Genomic DNA, 25072 nt, shown 5'->3' on the forward strand with positions numbered 1-25072 from the left:
GCCTCATATTAACTTAGTTTATTAGGGACGGCATCTTCACTGCTATGCTGTGCAGCAGTCCCGTGGGGAGGGCTCCAGTGAAATGCTGAGGCAGCTTGTGGTTCTCCCTTACAAACAGCTGGGGCCGTGGCAAGCTCCAGCATCACCTGTAGCTGCCAGTGCTGCGCTGTCATGGTGTTAGTGTATTGCATCACCTTGCTCTAGAGCCCTCTGCCAGGCTTCAAGTCCCCATTGCTTTCAGACAGAGAAAGGAAAACACAAATAAACCAAAATCCATTTGCTTTTCTCTAAATATACTCAGTGCTTCTAGAATGGGATGTGGGCAACCTCTCAGCCAGTGCCCCATGACGTTAAAGTGCTTCAAACAGAATGGTGTGGATGAAGTTGTGCTGCTCTGAGCCAGATCCCAGGAGGAGGGAGGTCAGTTCGTCCTGCTGAGCTGGATGGCAGCGTGTGGACCAGAGGCAAGAACAGTGGCAGTGCTCTCTGCTGGCAAGGTAGACCAAGTTGTGGTAGCTCTAGAGCTTCCAGCTGCAGAGCAGGAAGGAGAACAGCTGATCTCCTGGTGAAAATGAGGATAGATGGGAGGAGGCAAGAACTCACGGGAACAGGTGGGGATCGGAACTGCTCCAGGCTGGGACCCCTAGAGCTGGTTGTAGCAGGATGCTGCACAGGGAGGAGATGCTGTCCCATCAGCAAGGCTTGGAGCCACACTGCAGCCACCTCTCCCAGTCCCAGCCTTGCCCTTCCAACTCTGCCATCACCCCATACCGAGGCACATCTTGAAAGCCTTCTCACAGCATACTGCTCTCTGCCCTTCACCACCCTTCCACATACACGGGCCCCACCATCCTTCCTAACGTCCACCCTAATACTGGGTCACATCCCTCCCACAATAACTTGGTGCTGGACACATGCCATGGGATAAAGCATCCCTGGCTGCAGAGGCACCTTGCAGCACCTCCAGGGCCAGGTCTCTCTCAGGTGCACTCCTTCCAGGACCAGCCTGCTCTGTTCCCTGGAGGACTTGGTGACCCCTCTCCCAGGGTCAGCAGAGCTGATGGGAGAAAGAGCCCCTGGCACTCTCCAGCCTCTGTCAGGGGATGATGGACCAGGAACAGGAAAGCTCTGGAGGTTTTACACTGGTAAGTCCCAAACAAATTGCGTGCTTCCTAAAAGAAGCATCTCCTTGGGGTGCAGAACAGTTAAAAATACATACAACCTCATTTTAAAAAAATAAAACCAAATCCAGCCAATTAAAAAAAAAAAAAAAAAAAAAAAAAGCCCAATGTAAAAGAATAACCAGGACAGAGAGGTTAGGGGGAGGTGACCAGAGGACTGAGCCAAGAGGCTTTATGCATCCCAACCGGTGCAGGCAAAGACAGCTGCATGCAAGGCAGGCCCCAATGCAGCTGCCATGGGGAGGCCCCATGTCCCTTTAACAGGAAGAGGCAGCCCTCAGGGAAGACAGCAGCAGCAGGAAGGGGATGTGAGGTTTGAAGCCTTGCTAACTGTGTCCTACCATGCAGAGCTGCCTCCAGCCCCATGCCCAGCAGCAGTCCCCTCACACAGCTGTGCATCCCAGCTGCTCCTATTGCAATGCCTTTTGGGGTGTAGGGAGATGGAGCAGCTCAGCATGGATGATGTGGGGGAAGGCAGGGCAGATATACAGTGTTTACATCATTGTTACTTCCTCTGTTCTGATTCTGGAGGGAGAGCAATGGTTTACTGGCAATGGTTCCAACCTAGATGTTAAAAAAGGGAACTGCTAAATATCCCATCAGCCCTCCCCAAGCCCTCCCCTCCTTCCATGTACACACAAACTAGCAGCAAGACAGGGGATGGAAGGACTTGGAGAGCTGACTTCCTTCTCCCAGGAGCAGATGGCCAGAGCTTCCAGTGTCCCCTTGATGAGCAGAAAGTGCTGACCCCAATGAGGACTCCGCCAGGAATAAAGGGATGGAGATGGACAAAGAGAAGGCTGCAGACAGGCTAACGAGCAATTGCCTGGTAAAAGACTCACATTCTGCCTGCAGGACAGACAGGACTTCTCACCTTTCCCCACATCAAGGCATCGCAGGGTGTCCATTACCTGGAACAGACCAGCTGACAGAAGATGCTCCTTCCCCAACACTGCTGTACAGGGAAAAAGCAGATCCCTTTGACACAGTGCTCCAGGTATGATGAGTATCCTGCCGGTCATCCTCACCATAAGTATGCTTGGTTCAGTCTCTGGTGATGAAGGTATAAATAAATCCAGTGCCTGCTCTTGTGCTGCACCATGCCTAGGTGGCTGTCGCTGCCTCCTGCTGCTCCAGCTCATCATCTTCATAGTCTGAGATGTAGGATTCCATGCTCTGCTTGGCCAGCAGTTCTCTCCGGGCCTGGAGTCGCTCACAGCGAGGACAGCGTGTGGACTTGAAGCAGGACTTGTGGTAGCAGGCTTTGCATTCTGAGGGGAGAAAAGGAGAACAGCTGAGGGCTGGCACAGGCTGCCTGGCTCTCCACACCTGCAGAGGGATGTTCCAGACTTGCCCAGGAAGACAAACACTAGAAACAGGGCTGCTGCTCTGAAAGCAGCAAGAAGTCATGCTGTAGGATACCTGACTTGAAACTACTGCAGCCCTAAGTCTGACCCTGCAGCACACGCTTCACTGTGGGGCAGAGCTGCTGCCCTGGAGGAGCAAACACCATTGTAATATTATTTTAAGCACTCTTGTAAACAACAACTGATCTGCTGCTGTTATCATGTCATGCAGACATAGGCCATTCACAGAAGCACCCTGGTCTGGCTGGCTGTGTTTGGCTCTGCTCCTCTTGCTGGCACAAAGCCACTCAAAAATGAAGAAGCAGACGTTGCTGATCCCTTTACTGTTTCTCCCCAGTACCTTACCTTCACATGTCTTGCACTTGTTGAGCTCAAATGGGAAGATGATGTCGCCTTCATTCTGGCAGAACTCGCAGATGAAACCTTTGGCTTGGCACAACTAGAAGAAAAGGTGAGGAAAAAGTAAGCTCAACACTCCTCATCTCCTTGGAGCTGGACAGTAGGACACGGTGTCTTGTGGGACAGTCCTTCCCCAGCATGAAGCACAGCAAGGCAGAATCAGCGTGTGAAGGAGAAAGTCTAAATGGGGTAAGAAACAACCTACGTGTGCTGGGGAGCAGCTCTGTAGAACAGGTGAGAGCAGCAAGCATGTAATCAGTTAATTCTGTGATTGCTCTGCATGTCAACTGCCTTCCCACCTGTTTATGCAGACTGTTTATGCAGAAAGCCTACCCAAAGGGTGTTTCAGAGCTGTGCTATAGAAGCCTTACCATGCACTTCTCAACGTGCAGGCTGCCTGCCTTCAGGAGCTCTGTCAGACGAGGCACCAGGTCCCCCCTCTTGGTGGCACTGAGGTCACTTAGAGAGTAGAGATGCAAATCCTCCGTCAAGTGGCCAGGCACTGCATCAAAGGAGTCCAGGAGGCTGCAAGGACAGCAAAACTGGAGCTCAGAGCAGAGGAACTCTACTGAGTCAGATACAGGACAGCAAACAGCTTAACAACATGCCCCAGGACTCACTCTTTAGCTAGCCGGCAGGTCTTAAACATGTTCTTCATGTGGAAGAGCTGGATTCGCAGCAGCTGGAGAGGAAGGAGGGACACAAGGGATCAGTAAACAGATCACAGAGCTTAGCTAAACACGTCTGCCCCGTTTCCTGCACTGGTGAAACGACTGCTGCTCCCCTGGTACAGGAGTGTTTACACCACGCTGAATACAGAGAGCACAGCCACTCATTGCACGCTCCAGGAAATAAACCACGGTGCAGCCGGACACCAAGCAGAAATACTTTCCCATTCTGTGCTACTGCACAGGAAACAAGATATGAACAGAAACCCACAGCGCTGAGGATCTAAGCTTCAGAAACTGAAATATCTGCTTTTCCTCAGCTTCTTCAGCACACGATTCACAACTGGCAGCCACCCTCCCCCCCACAAACCCCACTCAGGAAGGCAAGGAAAAAGGGGCTTACCCACACTTGATTGAGAGACTTCACCTTCCGGTATAGGGCAGGATTGATATCTTGCACGTTGAAGAGCGGGTCGCTCCAGATCTTGCTCAGCAGGTCTTTGGAGAAGTTGCTCACATAGTACTTGCTGAAGTCCCACTTGCGCAGGATGCGGCTGGGGATGACTGTCTGGGCGTTCTCATGGCAGCACTGGCAGAAATACTTCCCCAGGTACTCACAGTACCGCAGTCTCTTGATGTAATCTAGCCAAGCCCAGGGGAAGGGGGAAGTCAGGTGAGGCTCTGCCCATCCATGTATCAACATTTCGCACAAGGAAGGAGTTCTGCCTTGCCAGCACCTCATCCGGCCCCAGACTGCTCAACACTGGAGCCAGAAAACACACTGCAGGCTTCAAAATGCCTATCAATCTATCAACCTGCCTATTAATCTCATGCAGTTAGAAATGCACAAAAGCTGTGACTTAAATTTGTGGATACAGATGCTGCAGACCCACCGGGCTACTGAAGGATAGGAAGGTAAGTGTGCAAAGACTGTCCCTTTACAGGTCCCCAGTACATGTGTGCTGACGTGTGAGCAGAACTGTTAAAGGCCTTAGGAAGGACACTAGGAAAAAGTGTACCATCTTCCCAATGACCTCATGCTGAGCTCTGCCACGATCCACCCACTCTGCATCTTCCCACTCTCCCAGGTTATTCTCTGCTTTCCAGCTACTGCTCAGCACTCACCAGGATCGGTCCGGATGCCACAGCCTGCACACCGGTAATTCTGCTTGGCCACAGCCACCTTCCTCCTGTCCAGAGACACAAGATGACGTAGGTGAATCCAAGCCCGATGGCACCCAGCACCAGACAGCGGGCACTGACACAACTCCAGATGTGCACATACATATTCTTTGCCAGGTAAGTGTGGATAACAGCTAAGTGGAGGGGGAAAGCCCTGATGTGCACCAAAGACAGGAAGCATGCGCACCAGATGGAAATGGCCAATGTGGATTTAGCAGGCTGAGAGCAGAGAAGCCCTGCTAGCCAAGGAGGAAAGGTAGGACAATCAACCATAGAAAAACCTAGAAAAACAGTGGGGAATGAATCCTTACGTTGGGGCTGGGTGAACGTTGAAGATGATCTGCGGTCGTGGGGGGGCCCACTCCAGGTTTCCACGCACCCGAATCCTCAGCTTGTAGATGTCAGCATGTTCTCCATCATCGGGAGACACAGGCAGAGAGTCAGGGATGGGCAGGAGCTGGGAGAGGCAGGTAACAGGGTCAGACCCCTGCCTAGAACTACACAGGCCACGTACCTGGCTGGTGCCTGGCACCTACTGCCTAGCCCTTCCCCATCACCAGGTTGCTGTGGCTGAACAGAGGGGCTGGAAGAAAGTATTTCCCTGAGGTCTGAGTACTCTACTGTACAAGGCTTTGGGAGCAGAGCCCAGCACTGCTGCACCCTATTTACATACGGGCTCTTCAGGAACTTTCACTATTTCCAGGCAGCCCAGGAAACAGGACAAGTCTCCTCATGCTTCCCAAGCACAGACTGGGGTGTGTGATGCTTCAGCCCTTCAGGGCATGGGCAAGCCTGGCAGAGAGTTCAGCACCATGCAGGATGAAGATCCTGGTACTAAATGTGACGCCTTAAAGGAGTCTGATCATATGTTACTCAGTCCCTACGACAGCTGCATATCAAAGAACAACCTGCACTTCAAGGAGACCAGACTTCCTCTGTGAAGAAACCACGTGGGGGAGGGCTGAGCACAAGACAGGCAAACCCACCATGATGCCAATGTTGTCCTCTGCAGATGTTACTAGGAAAAGGCCAAGGTACTGCTGCCCAGGAGAATGTGGTAGCAAAACCCCCTATGAGAATATGCTATGGGGGCAAAGAAGAAATGACACAGCTGCGTTGAGTGCCTCCCAGGGACCTCTCAGCACCACTGGAAGATACCTTCTGTTCTTTGAGCGGTTCTTCACTTCTTTGGGGTTCCTCTATGAGACCCTACCAGACCCTGCAGCACTGTGACAGCTCATTTCCAACACTGGTGCCTCAACAAAGGAACCGTTTGGCATACTGAGAGCCGAGCAGTTAGTGCACGCTGTGGCCCATGCATGCTTTTCCAATTGCTGTGCTTCAGTACTGCCCTGCTCCTGTGCAGGTACCTCCAGACAGTGCCCATGTGCCTTGGTGGAGTCACCCCAGTCACTGTCACCCTCCTGTACACAAACATATTCAAACCCCTACCTTCTGCGGGGCGTCGTGTTCAGGGACCAGCCATTCCAATTCGGAGGCAGCTGGCAGCTGCATGCCCTCAAACTGTTTCAGCAGACCCATGGCCACAGCTTCTGCCGAGTTTGAATTGCTGAACGAGTGGGATCTAGCCAACAAAGGAAGCAGTTAGTACCAGGGGTCTCAAAGCTGTGCTGCTTCATATTCCCCCATTTTCTGATGCTATTCTCAGCTCGAGCAGGGACACAGCCTTACACCTGTCCCAGATACGAGAGGAAAAAAAGGGAAACTCAGAGCCAGCAGCAAGCCAGAAGCCAGGCCGGATACTCCAAGTCATGCCAGCTCTTCTTCCCAGCCTCCTACTACTAGGAATTGTGGGGATCTCCCCAGATACACCCACATCATATCTCATGTCTACATGGCACGTGAAGGACCTTCATTACCCCAGGTGCTGCTTCCCACATTCAAAAGTAGGACCCAGCTGTGCCTCACTGGTAAGAAAATGTAGGGATGGATGTGCGATCCAGTGCAAATCAGCAGCTGAAGCACCTGGAAGTGGAGCTGGGCAGGAAAGGGAACCGGGCACCAAGATGTGTCAGTGTAAGTTGAATACGTACATGGACTCTGAGGAGAGAAAGGGCTTCCTGCTGGAGTCAGGGTTCCTCTTGATGTCTGCATCTGAATCAGAAACAAACGTGATGGAGCAAACTGGGCAGGGCTGAAGGATATGCTCACTCCAAACCAAAGTTTCATTTTAAAACTCATCAAGCTGTTTAAAAGCACATAAACTACAGCATCAACTTCTACCAGTGATACAGAGCAGCAAGGAGAGGTGCAGTCAAATTAATCACCTGCTGGGAGTTACAAGGTAAGGAACGGTGGGATGCTGCATAAATACAACCATGGATTTGGGGTGACAAGTGGTGCAGGTCACACACCAAGTCCTAGTGGTTACACGGCCGGTAACAGCACACACAGCTGGAGCTAGGAGGGCACAACAGCAAGGTTAGCTGGAAGGTTTAGTAGCTCTCTATACAGTACAGGTGCTGCAGGGCACTAGCAATGGGATGCAGAACCCTCCTCCCTATTGAACCACACAACTCATAGGGTAAGTGGCCATGCCACAGCTTGTCAGCTGCTGCACCAAAAGCACTGGCAGCCCGAGTCCTGTGCTCAAGAGATAAGTTGGCATCCATGCAGCTGCAGGGGTCAGTCCTATGCAGAGACACAGAGCCATGAGGCTCTCTCTAGGAGGCAGTGATCTAGTATAAGGGTCCAGCTCCTTCTAGCTCTCCATGATCTCCAGAACAGATCTGGGCTTCACTTCACCACATCCCTCTTCAGTGCCAGGGTGTGGGCAGCAGTACCTGAGTGGTACCTCCCCCCATGCATAGCTCTGGAGTCACTCTGCTCTGCCACCCTAGCCAGGTCAGTGGCACAGACCCATACAGAGCCTGTACAGGCACCAGCTCTTGCTTGCTCTACAGCAGAAAGCTAACACCCCAAGCCATCAGCTTTGCTAGGAAGAACAAGGTTCCCCCCAGCAGAACAGGGAGCAAGAATTTCTGAAGGAGAAATGCTCTCCTGGTGCAAATAACTCTGTCTTCAGCTGCTCCTGGCTTCAGAAAGGGAAGGGTATGCAAAGAGCTCAGGCTGAACCTCAATAGTCCTTTACTAAGTTTACAAAGTCATGCTAGCAGAGGTCAACATGAATGCGTAACACTCTGTGTTTGACATCCATTGCTAGTAACTGGCACATGAAAGCATCCTAATACTAAGGAATCCACATATCTACATCATGCAAACAGACTTCTTGTTGCAGAAAAGACGGAAGTCATCAAAATTGAGCCTCCTAATCACATACCACACTGCAGACATATCTACCGTGATCTGTGGCCTTCGGTTCTGTGCAGGAAAGACTTTGCATGATCCTAGAGTACAACAAACTCAAGCAAACAGTGGAGCACACACAGTATAGGACAGGCCAAGCACTATGAGGAGATCTTGGGCAGAACACGGTTATCATCTCAGGGAGGGCAGAGGAAGCCAGACCTGGCCCTAGGCTCCCCCAGGTACTGGGATCCTGTCATCACTCCCACCCCACTCTTAAATGCAGACACTTCTCTTAAGTCTCCAGTTAGTTGCCCCAGATGCCTCTGCTTTGCTCTGCTTGGAAAGCAAAGGCTTTCACTGTGTGGGATAGTTCATAGGGGGTTGGTGAACAGCACACAAAGTTGGGGAAGTCACTTAGGCCTAAGTTGCCAGCTTCAGGCAAGGATGAGCCAGCTCTGCATTGAATTCACAGGATACAGCAGGACTGATGGGAAGCTCTGAGCACCAGCAAGAGCAGCACACTGATGTCAGATGCCTGACAGCAGAGATCAACAGCTAAGCAATACCAGGCTGCACGTGGACCGCAGCATCCAGGGCCTCCAATGGGTAAGAAACACCTCTGCTCTAGCTGTTCTCACTACTTTCCCTTGTCCCCTCTTTGTAGAAGGATTCTACCCCAAGTCAGGTCTGGGCAGGAAGGGATGGGCTGGCCGTGGTTTGAATCAGAGTCATTTCACGCCAGCTCTGTGGAATCAAGCAGGATGACTCTTCCCCAAGGCACCAACAGCTTCAAAGTGCTTTGGTCCTGTGCTAGCTCTGCCTTGTGGCCAAAAGCAGGCAGTAGAGTCATTTAAAGAGCAAGGCTCCTTTCTTTGTAGTTCCCTCCTTGTCTTGCATGTGATCAGAGAAGCAATTGTTTTCAGCAGGGCAGCTCCATTCAGAGCCATTGTGTTGGAGGGCAGCACCTCTGGGATGGAGACCTGGTCCTGCAGCAGAGGATTGCTGTCACTGAGCCCAGCAGCTACAGAATTACAGAGCTCTGCTTTTGCCTTCCAGAGTCCTGCCCCAGGCTAGACAGGTCTTCCAGGCAGCAGGTATGTTTTGTGTATTCAAAACACTGCATGGAAAAATGCCCTGGGGGATGGTGCCCAGGCAGAGCTCCTTTGCTTCCTCTTTGTTCGCAGCAAAGTATCATCCTTCCACAGCTCACCTTGCTGACACTTGGATGATACTGCGTCACTGTTCCCATATCAGAAAACACGAGGAGCTGGTTTACGTGTACTGAGCTGCATGGGAAGAAAGCTGAAAAATCCACACCAGTGACTTAGGGAAGGGCCTGACAGTAAGTTTCAGTGATTTGTTGCCTGATCTGAAGCTGATCTGTGGATGAACTGAACCCCTGAAGAGCCTGTACAGAGATCGAGGCCTCTGCACTCCCTGCAACACCCCAAGGGGGCACACAAAGAACAGTGCACGTGCGAGGCACACACACGCACACACCTTGCACACACACACGCGTGCCAAGGGAGCACTGCGGGGTACTACCTGAGAACAAGGAAGCCATTGACACTGAGAGGCCGTCCTTGGACATTTGAATCAGGTTAGATCCATCGTTACCATCTGTATAACATGTTGATGACAAAACAGTTCACTTCAGTGCTTTGGCCAGGCCAAAGGGAAAGGGCAATAACACAAAAGTAACACTCAAATGGGAGAAGCTCAGAACTAAATTCACACAGCCCTAAAGGAATTTCAAAACCAAGTCCAAAATCTATCCCTCAGGAACTGAAATGGGGGCTTTGCTGTCGAGTCACAGACAAGAAGAATGAGAGCTTTATAGACTGAGACTGGATTGCTCCATCTTCTCTCACCTCAACTCTAAAGCATGACTGAGGTACTGCTGAGATATGAGCTGTCCTCACCAGAGGACAAATGAGGCTTCGAAGGAAAGGGATGACCAGACACCTAAGGCAGGTCTCCTGCATGCAACGGGCTCAGCTGCACCAGCAGCCAGGAGCAGAGACCAGGAGCAGTACAGGTCAGGATGTGACCAGCACCTGCTGCTCCCACCCAACACACAAGTCAGCTCCTACTGCCTGGGGAGGAGGAAAGCAGTGTGGCAGCCCTCCCATTTCTCTCTCACTGTGATAGCTGCTCTGTGGACCTGGCAAGCGAAATGGAAACCACGTGCCAGTTCTGAATGCTAAAGGATTACAGAGGATTTTGAAGGAAAGTCATGCCACCAACATGAGGGAAACTGGTTGCTCAGTTCATGCTCCGCATTCAGCCATTTGTTTGGGAAAAGCCATCCTGAAGGCCAAAGGGACATGCTCCCCTTCAGTGTGACTAACCTCAATGCAACCAGGCCCAGGAGAAGTCTCTTTATGCAAGAAGATAAGGCAGCCGTTGCCTCTTACCTCGGATCTCATACTCCTCCACATCCTCTGCAGAGCCCGAATCAGACAGGCGCATGGAGCCGTGGGAGCTGAACTGGGACTCGCTGTCAGTCGCCACAAGGCCTAGGAGGCAAAGGGAAGGCAACACAGTCAGGCCATCAGTGTGAGCAGCTGAACAGAGCACAGACAGCAAGGGGGTGAAGTGATAACCAGCTGTGGCCAGGAAAGGGTGGATGACAAGGATGGAAAACAGGTTCTGTTTTTCAACATGAAAACACACTCCTTAACTCAGTGCCACCAGGGCACAAGCGTTACGCATATATGGTATCAGCCCCACTATGGTCTGTGATATAGCACAGTTTCACAAATTTCTGCAGCACCCTGTTAGAAACGAGCCCAAAAAAACATCACCCACTGTCTGAGCCCATCTCCTGGCAGGTAGAGAACAGGTGCTTGGTACGGATCTGCTGGCGCCTAATGCGAATCTTTTGTTTGAGCTCCTGGATCTCCTTGTCGCTGTCTTCCTCTTCTTCCTCCAGCTGTCGACTCATCATGTTGCATTTCATCAGCTCGATAGCAGCGATCAGTGACTCTGAGATGCTAAAGTGCGCATTCTCCTGCAAGGCAAAAGCAAAAGTATTTGAGGAAAATTAGGAAGCCTTGGTAAAATGGGGTTTAATATTTTCATGCAAAAAGGTGGCAGAAAGACCTTATGACCCTACGAAGCCTCACTCTCCTATAAGAACCTAGAAATTAAAGCCCTTTGAGGCAATGGAGTTGTTGCAAAACATAGGGGAAATCTTACAAAGTGGATGTGCAACATCTCCATTCTGGGGAGTCAGCACATGCCTGTAAGGAGCCCCAGGAGGCAGCTGAGCAGCTGTGTGTTAACACTAGATGGGCAAATCCTTGAGGCCAGACATAAATGAACAACTCAACTTGAAAGTTCTGTGCCCAGCTCTTTAGCAGGAAATAGCATGTGATTATCTCCCCCATGGAGGAAAGTAGCACTGAATCTGCAGTAAAATAATGTCTCCAAAGCGCACAGGCTGCTGCCTTCCTCACCTTCTCCAGGTCTGCACAGCTGCCAAAGTCCTGCTCAGAGAGGTAACTGATGAGGGACTGTCCTTCTGAGGGTCTTCTGAACATCCCTTCCCCTGAGCTCAGGTACTGGCCAGAGTCTAGAAAAGCAAGACAGGAACATTATGAAGGAAGGACCAGGAAATTCACTGCTCCAAGACCGTGTTCTGTGTCAACACACTGGCTAGTTCACACAGCCAACAGCTGCCTATCCCACTCTACAGACAGAACTGGATCCAGTTTCATCCACTCTAATGGAGAACAGCAACCAACACCACGCCATTATGATGACAGCAGGCATCCTGAAACCATCCAGCCCTCCTGAACATCCCACCCTAAGCAGGAAGGAGCAGGAGATCACTTGACTGTTCCAGCTGCTACCAGATGCTCTCCTGCTTCTCTATGGCAGCAGTAATTCTGGAACAATGACTAGGGCCAGCTCTACCCTGGAGCACAAGGAGACCCTGACCTCAGGCAGCCCTAGGACATCACCATAGAACATCACTAATAATCATCATCCCCACACATCCTGGGCAGAGCTGCTAAGACAGCAACCACAGAAGTACTCCTGGCAGGCCCTCATAGCCTTCAGGTAGCCAATGTTTGTTATTTAGGATAAAAAAAAGAGAAGGCATATGCCGAATAACAAAACAATATGAATAACAGACATGCTTTAGCATACTGTAGGTAGCACAGTGGATACACACCCATGCCAAAAGGAAAAACTTTTAATGAGTTGTTCAGCATTGATGTTGCTGGACCCACAGAGGCTCCTGCAGAGCCCACATCTAAGCACTGCAGTGCATCCTCATTCACCTAGAAGGCCAGACAGACCTTCAGGGTGCTATCCCCAAGCTAACAAGCCTTTCCAGTTCCCAACCAAGTCACTACAAGCCAGCTCTTGCATGTCTGCATCCCACAAGCAGGTGCTAGAAGCTGAGGTCGCTACAGTTCATGCCCAGGAGCAAACATCCCCACTGATGCTCACTGTACTCACCATACTCCATGTAGAGGGAGCTGGGTGTGCTCAGTTCGCTGCTTTGGGTGGAACCAGAGACCATTCCTCTACTTCCAACTGTATCAGCATGGGACTCTGCAAGGGAAGACAACACCAGGCACATGTCAGCAAACCAGAAGTACCCAGCCCAGAGCATGGTGTGAAATGGAAGAAGCTCATCATCACGTGGGTGGGCACAAATGGATGGGAATCAACAAGGGAAATCCTCCACTTGGATCACCTGCTCTGTACCATGCTTGAAGTCAAGCCCAAGAGGGAAGACAACCAGAGGGACATTTCAGGTGGCTGGGGATGAAAGGGAAAGAGGAGAAGGCCATGACAACCACAGATCAGTCAAGTCCTGAGCATTCCTCTCTTTATGCCCCGCAAACCTGGGTAACGCAATAGTTCCTGCAAGCACCTCTAACAGCTCCATCTTCTTCCTGGAGCAGCTCCAAGGAAGAGTCACCCCACAGGGTTGGAACATGAGACAAGGGGACATCTGAGCAGCCAAAGGATCTGTGGGGCTTGAAGCCTGGACAAGGGTGGAAGGAGGTATCTGAAGGACACACTCTTGCTCAGCTGGGAAAACCCAGAGCCAGGATCACAGTGCTCAAGGTCACCTCCCCATGCGTGTGCTCCAGGGCTGCGTTCTGCCAGGCAGAGCTGGTGGGGACCGCCAGGAGCCGGCCTCATCAGGGACAAACAACCACCAGTGTTGTGCAGACAGCAAGGTCCCAGAGAGCAGCTGACTTGTGTGGGAAGGCCCAAAAACACCCTGGAGCTGGAAAGCAGCACCCTGCAGCCTTTGCTGGAGCTGGAGACAAAGCAAGTCTTGGGGATGGGCACATCTGTCCATGCTCCTGCCAACTCAAGGAGGGGCCTTCCCAGCCATGGACTGCTCAGCACCCAGTGCCATCAGCATCAAACTAGGCCCTACTGCAGATCTGCCCCATGAAAAATATCCCATTGAAGCCCATGCTTTCATGGCAACCAGCCCTTGGCCAGCAGGGGCAACCTCTTCTGGTTCCCAGAGTAATAGGAGTGGAGGAGAGGGCAGGGGAAGAAGCTCAGGGACTTGCTGGTCAGCACTTTGTAATGCCATGCAGGAGAGCTCGGTGCCAGCCTTGGGTCTGGCCCACTGCTGCCAAAACCAAGCTGGGATCTTCAGTCAGGCCACATGCATAAACCTGAGGCACCTTTCAAAGCACCTGAGACTCAGGAAAAAAAATGTTTTTGATTGTTTTCTGAATGGATACTAATGGTTTGATGGAAATTCTGAACTTAATGCAGTGATCACTAATGAAAGGCGGTTTTGCTGGCTCCCAAACCTGCCACTGGATCTTCTATTATAATGGTGATATCCCTGAGGCCTCCTGGACAGACAGAGGAGGAAGAGGGCAGCGTTAAGGGAGAGAAAACAGAGACAGACTGGTTACTGTGCAGCAAGAACTTTTGTTTCTCCCATCAAGGCAGCACCAGTGAGACTGAATCCCACAAAACAGTTGCCCCTTCACTCCTGAAGCTTCCCACAATGCATTCACATACTCAGGAGCACAGGAGAGCCCAGCAGGTTACTAGTACCATGACAAGAAGCTTCCAAGTCTGCCATGGCTTTATGTCCCAAGTGGACAGGACCAGAGGAAAAGCAGGACAGCTAATTCTGCAGCATCCCTGCTGCTTGCTAAGCCTCCAGTGAAGGATACAACAGAGCTGCTAGTACAAAAACCAGACTGGCCCAGGGCATTCTGATATCAGCCCCTCATTCCAGCGTGGAGCAGGAAAATGGAGGGTAACAATCAAACCTCCAAAATGCTTTCCTACTGCTCTCCTTGTTCATCTGACCCATGGAGTTGAAGGGACAGCCAACATCCCAATACTGCTGACTCCCACCTGGCCATGGTCCCACCGTTGTGCCCACACCCCACAACCTCCCTATGCACTGAGCAAAGTAACCCCATTACCATGCAATTTCCCCGAAGTCACATTGGTGTCCGAGTGTGAGCGCACATGGCTCTTCTTGAGGATGCCCTGTGGCACTGATGACTGTCCCTCTGAAAAGCTGGATCGGCGCAACAGGCCCAGGCCCCTGCTGCCACATCCGTTCATCCCCTGGTCCCCTGAGTCCAGCTTCTGGGAGCTGCTGGTGGAGAACATGTTGGAGCTGCTGCTCTTACTGCTGCTGGTGCTGGCACTGCTGCAGGCCCGGCCACGGCGCCCCAAGTTCCCTATGGCCAGATACTCCGGTCCATCGTTAGCATCGCTTTGTGGATCATCCTGACTCCCCGTCCAAGTGTCCTCACTCTGGCTGGTGGTGCTGGAACTCATCTCGTTGGCTGGAGAGAAGGGGTCTTTGGGTGAGGGAATGTGTGAAAGAGGGACAGCACTGGGCTGCTCCAGAGGGGACCTGCCCTCACTAAAGGAGGAGGATCGGGAAGCCAGGCAGTGTTCCTGGGGTTGGCTGGAGCTGGAGCTGATGGAGGAGCTTGCTGATCTCCTGTCTGGACAGAGAGAAGAAAAGGATGTCACACATCCTCTATGTGACCACCCAAGTCAGCAAGGAGCCCAGCCTGAGCTTCCAGCACCCCTGGTTACCTGGGAGGCCAGAGGAGGCCGGGTGAGGCAGGCTAGAGAAGGACCCACAGTGGTGCTGCTGCATGCAGCCTGGAGACAGGGTGTAGAAGGACCCAGGGAGCGCAGTCAGGCTCTGGCTCTTTGTCACTGGAGACAGACTTTCACCCTTCCTGGTGAGCTGAAGAGAAGCAGCATTAATAAATCAGCATGTCAAAGGAGCAGCTTAAGAGAAAGAAAAAGCTGGACCTGCAGGGCCTGCACAGGCATCTGGTTACCGGCCAGCACAGCCCTGAGGCTGCAGGATGGGAGAAACACGCTGCAGCAAAGAAAGGAAGCAGCTATTTATGCACAGCAAAGCAGCAAGCTCCATCTGGAAATTACCAGGCTCTCAGCAAGATGATCCAGGCAGCCCAGTGCCCCAGGCAGGCGGCTCTGGTGTCCTTCAATGTCCTGGTTACAGGTTTCTCCTGTCCCGGCAGAGGGACCTGAGGAGCACACGGAGGGCAGTGACGTGCCAGCCAGCTGAAAGAACACAGACCCTATTTAATGAAGCGTCATTAATTACTCTCCTCTGGGGAGCTCTTTGCAAAGAAAGCAGCTGCTGTTCTCTTCTAAGGAGAGGGCAGCTGGCACTGGGAGGCACCGGACTGGTGGCGTCACCAGCAGGAGAGGGAATCTGGCTGTCCTGGGTGCTGCCTGTCCTTCTGAGTGTGGCTGGCCCTGAAGCCTGGGTTTTTTGGAGATGGTTTTTGAGGTGTCTTTTAAAAGGATATAGTTCCTGAACCTCATACTCAGATTCTTGATGACAGCCAGAACTGAGATGCCTCACTACATACATCTCCTATTCCCCTGACCCCCTCCTTTTGCTGTTTCCAAGTCCAGGCCCTTGTCCAAGGGTTCTGAATGCAATATTGTATGAGCAGCCACGGCAATACAGCATTTAGGGAGGGCCAGATGCAAAAGCCAGGGGTCTCAGCTCACCATGGATGTGTCGATCTGAGCCAGCAGCCTGGGGTTGTTCTGCTCGACAGCCTCCAGGCACTGCAGCATGGCCGTGACGTGGGCGTCACTGAGCAGGAAGGCTGTGTCTGCAGAGAGAGAATTGCTGTCAGGGGTCTTTCTCCCCACCGCCACCAGCATGAAGGTAGTGGGAGGTATATCATGCTCTTCCTGCAGCAGCCTGCAAGGCAAAAATCGTCAGAAAAGCCAGCAAGGTGCTGAATATAAAACCTACATGAAAAGGAGGAGGTGAGAGCCTTCCTGACTCAGCCAAAACCTGAGCCAAAAGATTCGCATTACGAATTATTGTATCTGGTTCAAGGTTTTGTCTTAATCTGGGGGCAACTGAAAAACTTCTCTCTTTACTACTCTAAAATATGAGATTAAAGACAGATCCTGTCCCAGATCAGTTTAAGTATCTTTGTTCTTGCTAACGATTTTCACTTTTTCACGCATCCTCAAGTTTTCACAGAAATTCTTTATGTGTACGAAGTTGTACAAAGGGCTTCACTTTTCACCTACAAAGGAGAAACACAGCTGCATTTCCACACATCAGCAGAGGTCAGAGCTTCATCTATTTGTTTAGAAATATTCCGGGGAGGAAAAAAAACCATATTATTTGAAACAGATTCAAAATTGACTTTCTTTGCACATTTTGTTTCTTTGCAATGGGAAATGCATTTCTCCAAGTTTGCAGACTGGGACACAGGCTCAAGACCAGGCTGTTTGACTACCTGCAGCAGAAACCTTTGAGCACATGCAAAAAGCTGCTACAGCCTGGTCTTCCAAGAGAAAGAAAATGAGGATATCCAACACATTCAGACTTCTGCAAGCTCCTGTTAGGGCAGCAAAGAGGGCCGAGACAAGCAGGACCAAGCATGCTGCAGACAAGCTCACTGCAGAAAGCCAAAGCTCAGCTCTTCTGACCTGCATCCATGCACTTACAGTATGGACACAGCACGCTTTGTCTGACAGCACAGATGCAAACTACCTTTTCTGCTGCACCCCTCACTTAAGCGTGACTTGGGAAATCTGTTTTTATACGAGGATGGAAAAGACCCATTTCTACTTACCTGCGTAGAACTTCCTTATGTACTGCCTGTTCCCCAGGAGAGGTCTGAGCTGTGCTGAGAGGCAGTGGAACTGCAGGCTGTGCTGCAGCCACAGCTGTGCAATAGCTTGGTCGCTGTGGCTGTCTGGGTTGGGCTGGCCGTTCTCATGCAGGCTGATGAACTGGAAATGAACCATGAAGGCACAGGTTAAGGCAAGAAGAAGCAAGCAGAGGAGCAGGGATTGTTCCTCCTCAGAGCTCTGCAGCACCAGGCACTGTCGGTGAGAACACGGTCACATCCAAGCAGCTATCAAGGGAGACAAAAGCACTGGAGAGGAACAACACTTCAAAGGTCAGCCAACTCTGGTGACCAAAGTCCTACCCACAGCCACCAGCAATATGAATTTCAATGGCATGTTCTCCCATCCCTGACCTGGAGGGACCCCACACTCCCAAATCTAATTGCTTTCCTGCAGTGATGGCAGTGTTCTTGCTGACACATTAACTGATGTGAACATCCTTGCTGCTCTGCAGCAGACTGCAATGGAGAGCATGAAATCTGCTCACATGTGACGGAGAGCAGCGTGGTGCCCTTCCGGTCTGAGGGCACCGAGGACTGAGAGCATCCCTCTGCATCAGCAAACAGCAAACAGCAAAAGCCAGGCACAGAAGGGCCAAATGAATGGTCAAGGCCAATATACAACCCAGAAATGGGTCAGATGAAACCTCTAGAGATTTCTACAACAGCATAAATCCCCTCTATGTGCATAGAAGAACCGCTTGTGCCAACTCCTTTGGTGATGCCTGCCATACCCAACCAAGTGAAGCTGGAGGTCAGCCTGCAGGAAATAAGCAGCTGATTGTCTAACCCTGAACCCCATTGAGTTCCTGGGATGTGGCTCACACACAACCACAGAGCTAGTTCATCCCTCACCGCTGGGCTCACAGCCCAGCTGCCTTCTTCTCTCAAGTTGGGCCCACCAAGGCACCCACCAGAACTCACCTTCTCCAGGTGATGAGCAGAGCTGGGACTCAGTCGGCGGATATCTTTCACGAACTGCCAGTAATCCTTCTGCCTGCAGTACACCTGCTGGGAGAGGCTTGGTTAGGGCCCACCATACACATGAGCCTCAAGTGACACCACAATGACAGTACAGCTGGCTTAGAGAGCAAGGAGAGGGCATTCAACCCAGAGCTTTTCAGGAGCTCCCACATCACTGGTCCTCTCCTGACAGGGATGGCAGGCAACACAAACACATCCCAGCAGAACCTGCAACAACCGCTGTCCTCCCATGCCAGTCACCAACAAGGACACATCAGCATGGCTGAGCACCACAGATAAGAAATGTGACGCAGCACGTTCTTGGCATTGCATTCCTATCAGCTCCTTATTGCTGTCAGCCTTGGCTTTGTTCAGACAGTGAGTTATTTCTTTTCAATTATTCTTCCTGTCAAAGAGGAACTGCAGTAGAGTTGTTTTCTCCAGCACTTTATCGTGTTTAAGCACAGCCCCAAACTTCTCTCCCGAAAAAAATGCTGATTTTTTCCCCTCCATCTCTGCTTCCTCTTTCACAAGTGTCAGAGGAAGGGGTTTGGTTTTGTGGTTTTCTTGTTTGGGGGGTTAATTCTTCGTTGTTTCTATTTTTAAGACTAGAGCACCAACACAGAAACTTTACCCCTTTATTTCGAATTGGGGTTTTCTGGATCAAATAATAAATTGCACACAAGAGTTTAAAAATCTCTGCCAGTGTACATACAGATCTTTTATTACTTTATTTCTAGTCATAGGGGGAAAAAAGTTGATACATAAATATACAGCTAAAAGGAAGTTACTCTGGAGTAAATAGAAGAAAAATCCTGCTACCAAGCTGTACTTCTATGGGCCTCCCTTTGTAGCTATACAGATGGAATATATAGGAGTATATAAATATAGAGACATATATATACAGAGAGAGAGAGAGAGGGTGTATACAGGCAAAGCATTTCTAAGAAAGAAGTGCCTTTGCACGTAGCACCAATAACAGCACTGTGCTGCTTTTGCAACTGTCTGTTTCCTCACGCTGTGGCATGAACTGTTTACCAACACAAAGACAAGCAGCAATCATTCCAATCTCACTTCCAAAGCCTACAAATAGAATGTCTATCAGAAGAGAGCACTGTACTCCCCACATTTAAAGGGTAACTTTTCTCTCTGCTCAAAGGAGATGGCTGGCCCACACTGCTGCAGACTGACAGCACAGGGCATCACTTGACCAAGCGCTGTGTGCAGCTCCCAAATCCAAGTTGCAAAGCTGGGATCAACTCTTCCATTGCATACGTGGAGTTTTACAGCTCCTGGGCCCCAGCTGTGCAGCCCTGCTGGCTCCTCTGCACCTGGAGATGCTTGTTGTGTTGGAGCTGGTGGGAGCCCTGCCTGAGGCATGCCCTGAAGGTTTGATGTAATTCCTTTCAAGAAACAACTGCAGTAATTTCAAGCTGAAGGGAAGATCTTCAGCTTCTGCACAGTCTTTCCAGAGCAGGAAAGAAAAATTCTTCCCAGCAGTCATGGAGATGGGGACAGCTGGATGAGAATGGTGGAAGCTGGATACAGGCCCCTTTCACACAGAGCACAGATCCGGCTGCCAGCCCTGCTATTGACACAGCTAACCAGAACCAGCCAGTGTCTGAGGTTTCTCTTGCCAGGCCTCGCTGGGGAGTTGTCCAAGTACACACAACGGGAGGTTGGCTCGTGGAACATACAGCACTATCGCTTTGCTGCAGGATGCAGCACGACCACAGGAGGAGTAGGCAAAAACAGCACAAACATCTCAAAAGCACACAGGACGGAAGGAACACAGGCATAGGGCCTTCCAAGGCAAGCTCAGCTCCTGCCACAGAGCCGTGGGGTGGGGTGGGACTGAGTCCTACCTTGTCGTGGATGAGCCCATGGTACAGGATGCTGTGCATGTCTCTGCAGAGCCGCTCCAGGCCGCCATACTTGGACCAGACGTTGGGGTTGCTGGTGGACACCAACCCTTCTACTGTGGTCTTCAGGTTGCCCAGCAGCTTCCAGTGCTCTTTCCTGCAGAGGAACACAGCGAGTTGCTTGATGAGCACCAGGTTCAGGGTACGAGGAGCTTCACAGTAGGCAAAGCTCACTCCAAAGGCTCTGGTCAAAGTGAAATCTTTGGTGGTTGCAATGTATGTTTCAGAGATTCATAAACCACCATATAACAGAACACCCTGAAAATATTTCTTGAAAATATTCCCATTTTCAGAGTGCTTTATTATTTGAAAACCAATTAAGTGAATGAGCAGATAATAAAATACTGGCTCTGCTTCAAGCTCCCCTATAGCAAAACTCCCAAGGGAAAACTCACTGGCTTTAGCACTTACCTAAGCTTAGCTCACCAGGCGGCCAGCAAAGCTTGTCACTTGTCACAGCAGCTCTGCGGCCAGGCTGTAATTCGTCAGCAAGCCTGAACACAGTGTGAACACACGTATCAGAAGGAATGTGCTCACGCACAGCTCGATAACAGCACTGCTGCCCAGGAGAGAGGAAGCTCTGAGCAGGGCTGTGAAAGCCGCACTGCAGGAATTCCTAGAGCCTACACTGCAATCGATGCCACATCATCCTTTGCTGTTTGTAGCCCCATCCTCTCTGCCACACTAATGCTAGAGAATGATGCATGAGGAAATGCCACTACAGGGAATGAGGCAGAAGGAAGTTCCCAGCAGATCAGCCAGCCCGTGAAAAGCTGGAGAACTGCTAAATTGAGATGTTTCTAAGTTGCATGAGACTGGGCAGCTAATTGAGACGTGTTTGCCTCCAGCCCCCAAGGTTTGCACTGCTTCGTGCCTGAGCAACAACAGCTGTTTTCAGATCAGCCTAAAGATCAGAGTTTAATCATAGATTCCCAGCAAGCAGGTTTATCTCAGGAGAGAATGAACTAAAGCAAAGGCAGTGTCCTGGAGGAGACGTGACCTGAAAAGACAGCAAACCTCATTCATCTGAACCAAGAGGCTTTTCCAGCCCTGCCCCCCCGCACTGTCCCTGGCCAGAGAGCAGCTGCAGACACAGAGCTCTGCCAGCTCCTCCCCAAGGTCCTTCCAACACTCAGAGTGAGGAAATGCAAGTGAAAGCTCAGCCACGCTGTTCACTTCCCAGGTCTGTGAGTCAGGGAAACTCCCACCTCGTTATTTTGTGCTATAAAAAGCATGCAACAAGCACAGAGATGAGAGATGGAGGGCAGCAGAGCTTTGTGCTTAAAGATCCACCTCACTGCAGGGGCAGCTGTACCCCCCCAAAGGATGGGAAATGTGGACCCCAACACAAACAAACCTTGACATAAAATAACCTAACAGTGCCTCTGCTATTGCACTCAGTAGGCAGGGAACAGTGGGCACAATTAAAGCATCTTGGTGGAGATGATTCAGAACCGCCCAAAAATCAATTAAATCCCTCAGTTAACAGAGAGACTCCCATGGGATGGGACTCATTGGCCTAAATGATTCAAAAGCATTTCACAAGTTGGATGCTTAGGACTCTACCCACTCCCATCGGACTCTACCCATACCCAACATGCAGCTGCCTCTGGGCTGGAACACGGTGCTCGCAGCAAAGCATGCAGTGACACCAGCCCAATGAAATGAAGGGCTGTACACCTGGTTGCAGGTGACAGGGAGGCAACGCACAACTACCTGCCCTCAGCTTGGCCTGGATTTGTTGTTTAACCCTTCATTTGTGGCAGGATCTGCTCCTTTCTCACTGACAGAGCTGCCGGGAGGGATGGAAAAAGACAGGCTGCCAACTGCCCTCAAGTTCCCCATTTCAGCAGGTGTTCAGAGCAGTACTGAGAGATCTGCTTGGTTCTGTACCAAATAAGGAGAATTATTTCTCACCCTGAGCTGACACAGGGGTAGGGCAAATTCAAATCACAGCATGAAAATAGTTTTACTTCCAGGAAGGACAAAGCAAGCAACACACCCAGGAGAGGTCACAGTACATGAGTAGACATTCGCCTGCAATGATCATGTGTGCAGCTTTCCCTGTGCCCTAGAACAGCCTGCTTTCCCCATCCATACCAGCTGAGTGTGCTTGCATAGCTCGTCGCTATACCCCAAATGCTGGGCTCAGGAGAAAGGAAAAGAGCAGGCAGGACAGGGGTCAACCCGCTCAATATATGGGGCATCACCTGAAGCAGCTCAGCTGGAGTCAGGGCTGTGCTTGAATGCACTGTGATTTATGTTTTCCAGGCGAGAATCTGGACGTGATCAGACTACAGAGGAGATGCTGAGGAAAAAATACAGCTCAAGCTCAACACGAGCAGCAGCATTTCCTTGGGGAAACCACAGGGCTGGGGTGTGGCTGCATTAAATGGGGTTATAGTCTGAAGGATGTTCTGGTGCACCGCTTCATTCAGGAAAAAAGATAATTCTGCCCTGGATGTGCTGAAAATGAATTGGTCATTATAGGAGAGCCTGATAACATGGGATATCAGTGAGGCTGCGGGCACATCTCTCTCCCTCCCCACAGACACCCTCTGACTCAGCCCCCACTTCCAACCACCAGCTCTGTAGGTCTGGGCACTCCCTCTCCTTGCTTCACTACACCAGCTCTATTCCAGATACAGTCAGACCGACCTGCGGTCAGGAATTGTTCCAAACAGAACCGAAACCTTTGCTGTGCAGTAAGAAAAGAAGGAATAGAGCCTTGCAGCTGGAAATCACTTAACGGCACTGCTGACAAAAACGATGGGGAAATTCGGTAGGAAATTCTGCTTGTGCTCCCAGGGCTTTCTCAGTCCTTCCATGGCAGCCAGGGCAGGAACAGCTCCTGGCCCAAGTCAGCAGGGGTGACTCAGGGCAGGTGCAGGAAACAACGCTGCTGAGTCAGGTAAGCTTCATTTAGAAGATAAAAAGCACCAAACCAGAATCACGGAGGCAGACAACATCCCCAAACCTGAAGCCTTCTTACCAACCACGTGTGCTATGTGCTCCCCTATGCTCTGCAGGAGGCACCAAGCAACGGCTGCTCTCTACCTGGAGGCATCGCCTGATCCTTCTTAGCACACTAAGGAGCTTGGGCTGAGGGTGCTGGGGTCATTTGTGGGCAACAGCAGGGTGGTTTCTGCTCCATTTCCCAGGGACACAGCCTGCAGCTCCCAGGGCAGCCGGTACCTGCGGCTGTGTGCACACACTGCTATGAGCACGGGTTCCCCTGACAACAAGCAGCAAATTTCCTTCTGTTTTGCTGCCTGCATTGTGCTTCTGGGAAAAGAAATGAAAGAACTGCTGGCTTTGTGCGATTCATTACAGCAATGGCAAGTGGCTCACAAGGCAAAGGGAGTCCCAGAGCTCCCCTCAACCCACAGCACCCTGCCTGACTGGGAAAGGGACGCAACCTGGGGCACCTCACTGGGAATTAGGATGCCACATCATTTGCACATGGGACAATGAAGCTCCTAAGGCCAAAACCCAGCACAGACAGCTCCGTGTGCAGGCAGCAGAGGGGACGGTGCCACTGTGATGCAGACCTGGCAATGCAGGACCAGTGCTTGTAGAGGTGAGAACAGCACTGAGATACTTCTGGAAACAAGCAAAGCAAACGCAGCCAATCCATCCCTTTGGCCACCTGCAGGGGCTGACACATGGCTCAGAGGAGGTTAGCAGAGCACACCACCCCAACCTGCGCTATGGCTCTAAAAGCACCGGCCGCACTCTCGCAGCAGATCCCGGCGGCAGAGCAGCGGGGGGCGCTGGGGCTGTCAGATAAGGCTGTCAGATAAGGCTGTCAGATAAGGCTGTCAGATAAAGGCACGCCGCTCTCTCGGCTCAGGTTTCAGCGAACCTCTCGGGCTGCCATCCCGAGCACAACCCAAAGACCTGTAAAATCCTGGAGCGAATGGGAATTCCATGGGAACGCCTCCGGGTTTGTTACCCGCACAGAGCCGAGCTCCAGCCCGACCGAGGGGACTCGTGGCGCTCCCACCTGTCACGGCCACGTGCGCTCGGCTGGATCCCGACGTTTGGATTCGTATTGAATCCAAAGCGATGCCCGCAGCCCGACCGAGGGCGGCACGGCAATGCGAGCCCGGCGAGCCGCGTGGGCATCGGCACGGCGGCGTCCCCACGCGTGTCCTCGCCCAGCTACAACCACACACCACCGATCTCCCCCCCCCCCCCCAATGACCGCCGATCGTCCCCTCGCCCCCCGCCCCGCTCCCCACCTGCTCTCCGCTCGCCCCCCGTGGGGCTCGACCTCCATCCCCGGTACGAGCGGCCCCGCCGCCGCCACCGCCACCGCCCGCCGCCGTCACGTGGAGGGGGAGCGCCCGCTCCGCCCCCCGGCTGCAGACATGGCCGCCAATGAACTACAGCTCCCGGCACAGCTCACTCCCATCTGCGTGCTGGGTGTTCTTTGCCTTTCCCTTCCTCCCCATGGCATCTCTGGGGCTCACCGACCGCCTTCAAATAACCATGATGTATAATTTTCAATGGCAATTGGCAGTCCCTTAATAAAGAGCTCCATGAAGGAAGGAAGGAAGCAGCGCTGTGTGACAGGCAGATCCCTGATACACGCCGTGTATTAGGGGACATGCCGTGTATTACAGGACATGCCGTGTATTAGGGGACATGCCGTGTATTACGGGACATGCGGTGTATTAGGGGACACGCCGTGTATTAGGGGACATGCGGTGTATTAGGGGACACGCCGTGTATCAGGGGACATGCCGTGTATTAGGGGACATGCCGGGGGTGTCGCAGCGCAGCCCCCCGCCCCGCTGTACCTGCTCCTCCCAGCCGCCAGGGGGCGCTGTGCCAATCCCCGCAATGCCGGGGTGGAAGAGGCAGCGCCTGTCCGCTCTCAGCGCTGAGCAATGGTTACTGCGCTTGCGCCGCCGGCGTAAATCGTGGGCGTGCCCGCCA

General features: G+C 51.8%; 1 protein-coding gene across 10 annotated transcripts; it reads right to left on the bottom strand.

Annotated features, from left to right (window-relative positions):
- Positions 1–3: 3 nt before the first annotated feature.
- On the bottom strand, positions 4–25029 carry RUBCN (rubicon autophagy regulator). 10 transcript variants are annotated; one of them, XM_085513112.1, is made up of 23 exons: positions 24934–25029; positions 20072–20225; positions 18168–18251; positions 17187–17346; positions 16096–16202; positions 15496–15636; positions 15136–15292; positions 14505–15041; positions 13872–13916; positions 12541–12636; positions 11529–11644; positions 10879–11080; positions 10485–10586; positions 9613–9687; positions 6852–6912; positions 6250–6382; positions 5109–5254; positions 4741–4805; positions 4019–4257; positions 3568–3629; positions 3319–3472; positions 2894–2987; positions 4–2452 (listed from the first exon to the last, which is right to left on the bottom strand). In XM_085513112.1, the coding sequence occupies exons 2-23, from the start codon at positions 20108–20110 to the stop codon at positions 2286–2288; spliced, it is 2982 nt and encodes a 993-aa protein (XP_085369238.1). In that variant the 5' UTR covers positions 20111–20225; positions 24934–25029; the 3' UTR covers positions 4–2285. The 10 variants fall into 10 exon arrangements, 7 of the variants coding, with proteins under 7 accessions (XP_085369238.1, XP_015727177.2, XP_085369237.1 ...); XM_015871691.3 differs by lacking the exon at positions 24934–25029 and adding an exon at positions 24373–24464; XM_085513111.1 differs by lacking the exon at positions 24934–25029 and adding an exon at positions 20540–20559.
- Positions 25030–25072: the final 43 nt, after the last annotated feature.

The sequence above is a fragment of the Coturnix japonica genome, chromosome 12 (genome assembly GCF_054131305.1).
Source record: "Coturnix japonica strain WE chromosome 12, WE-NBRP24, whole genome shotgun sequence".
Lineage (NCBI taxonomy): Eukaryota > Metazoa > Chordata > Aves > Galliformes > Phasianidae > Coturnix > Coturnix japonica.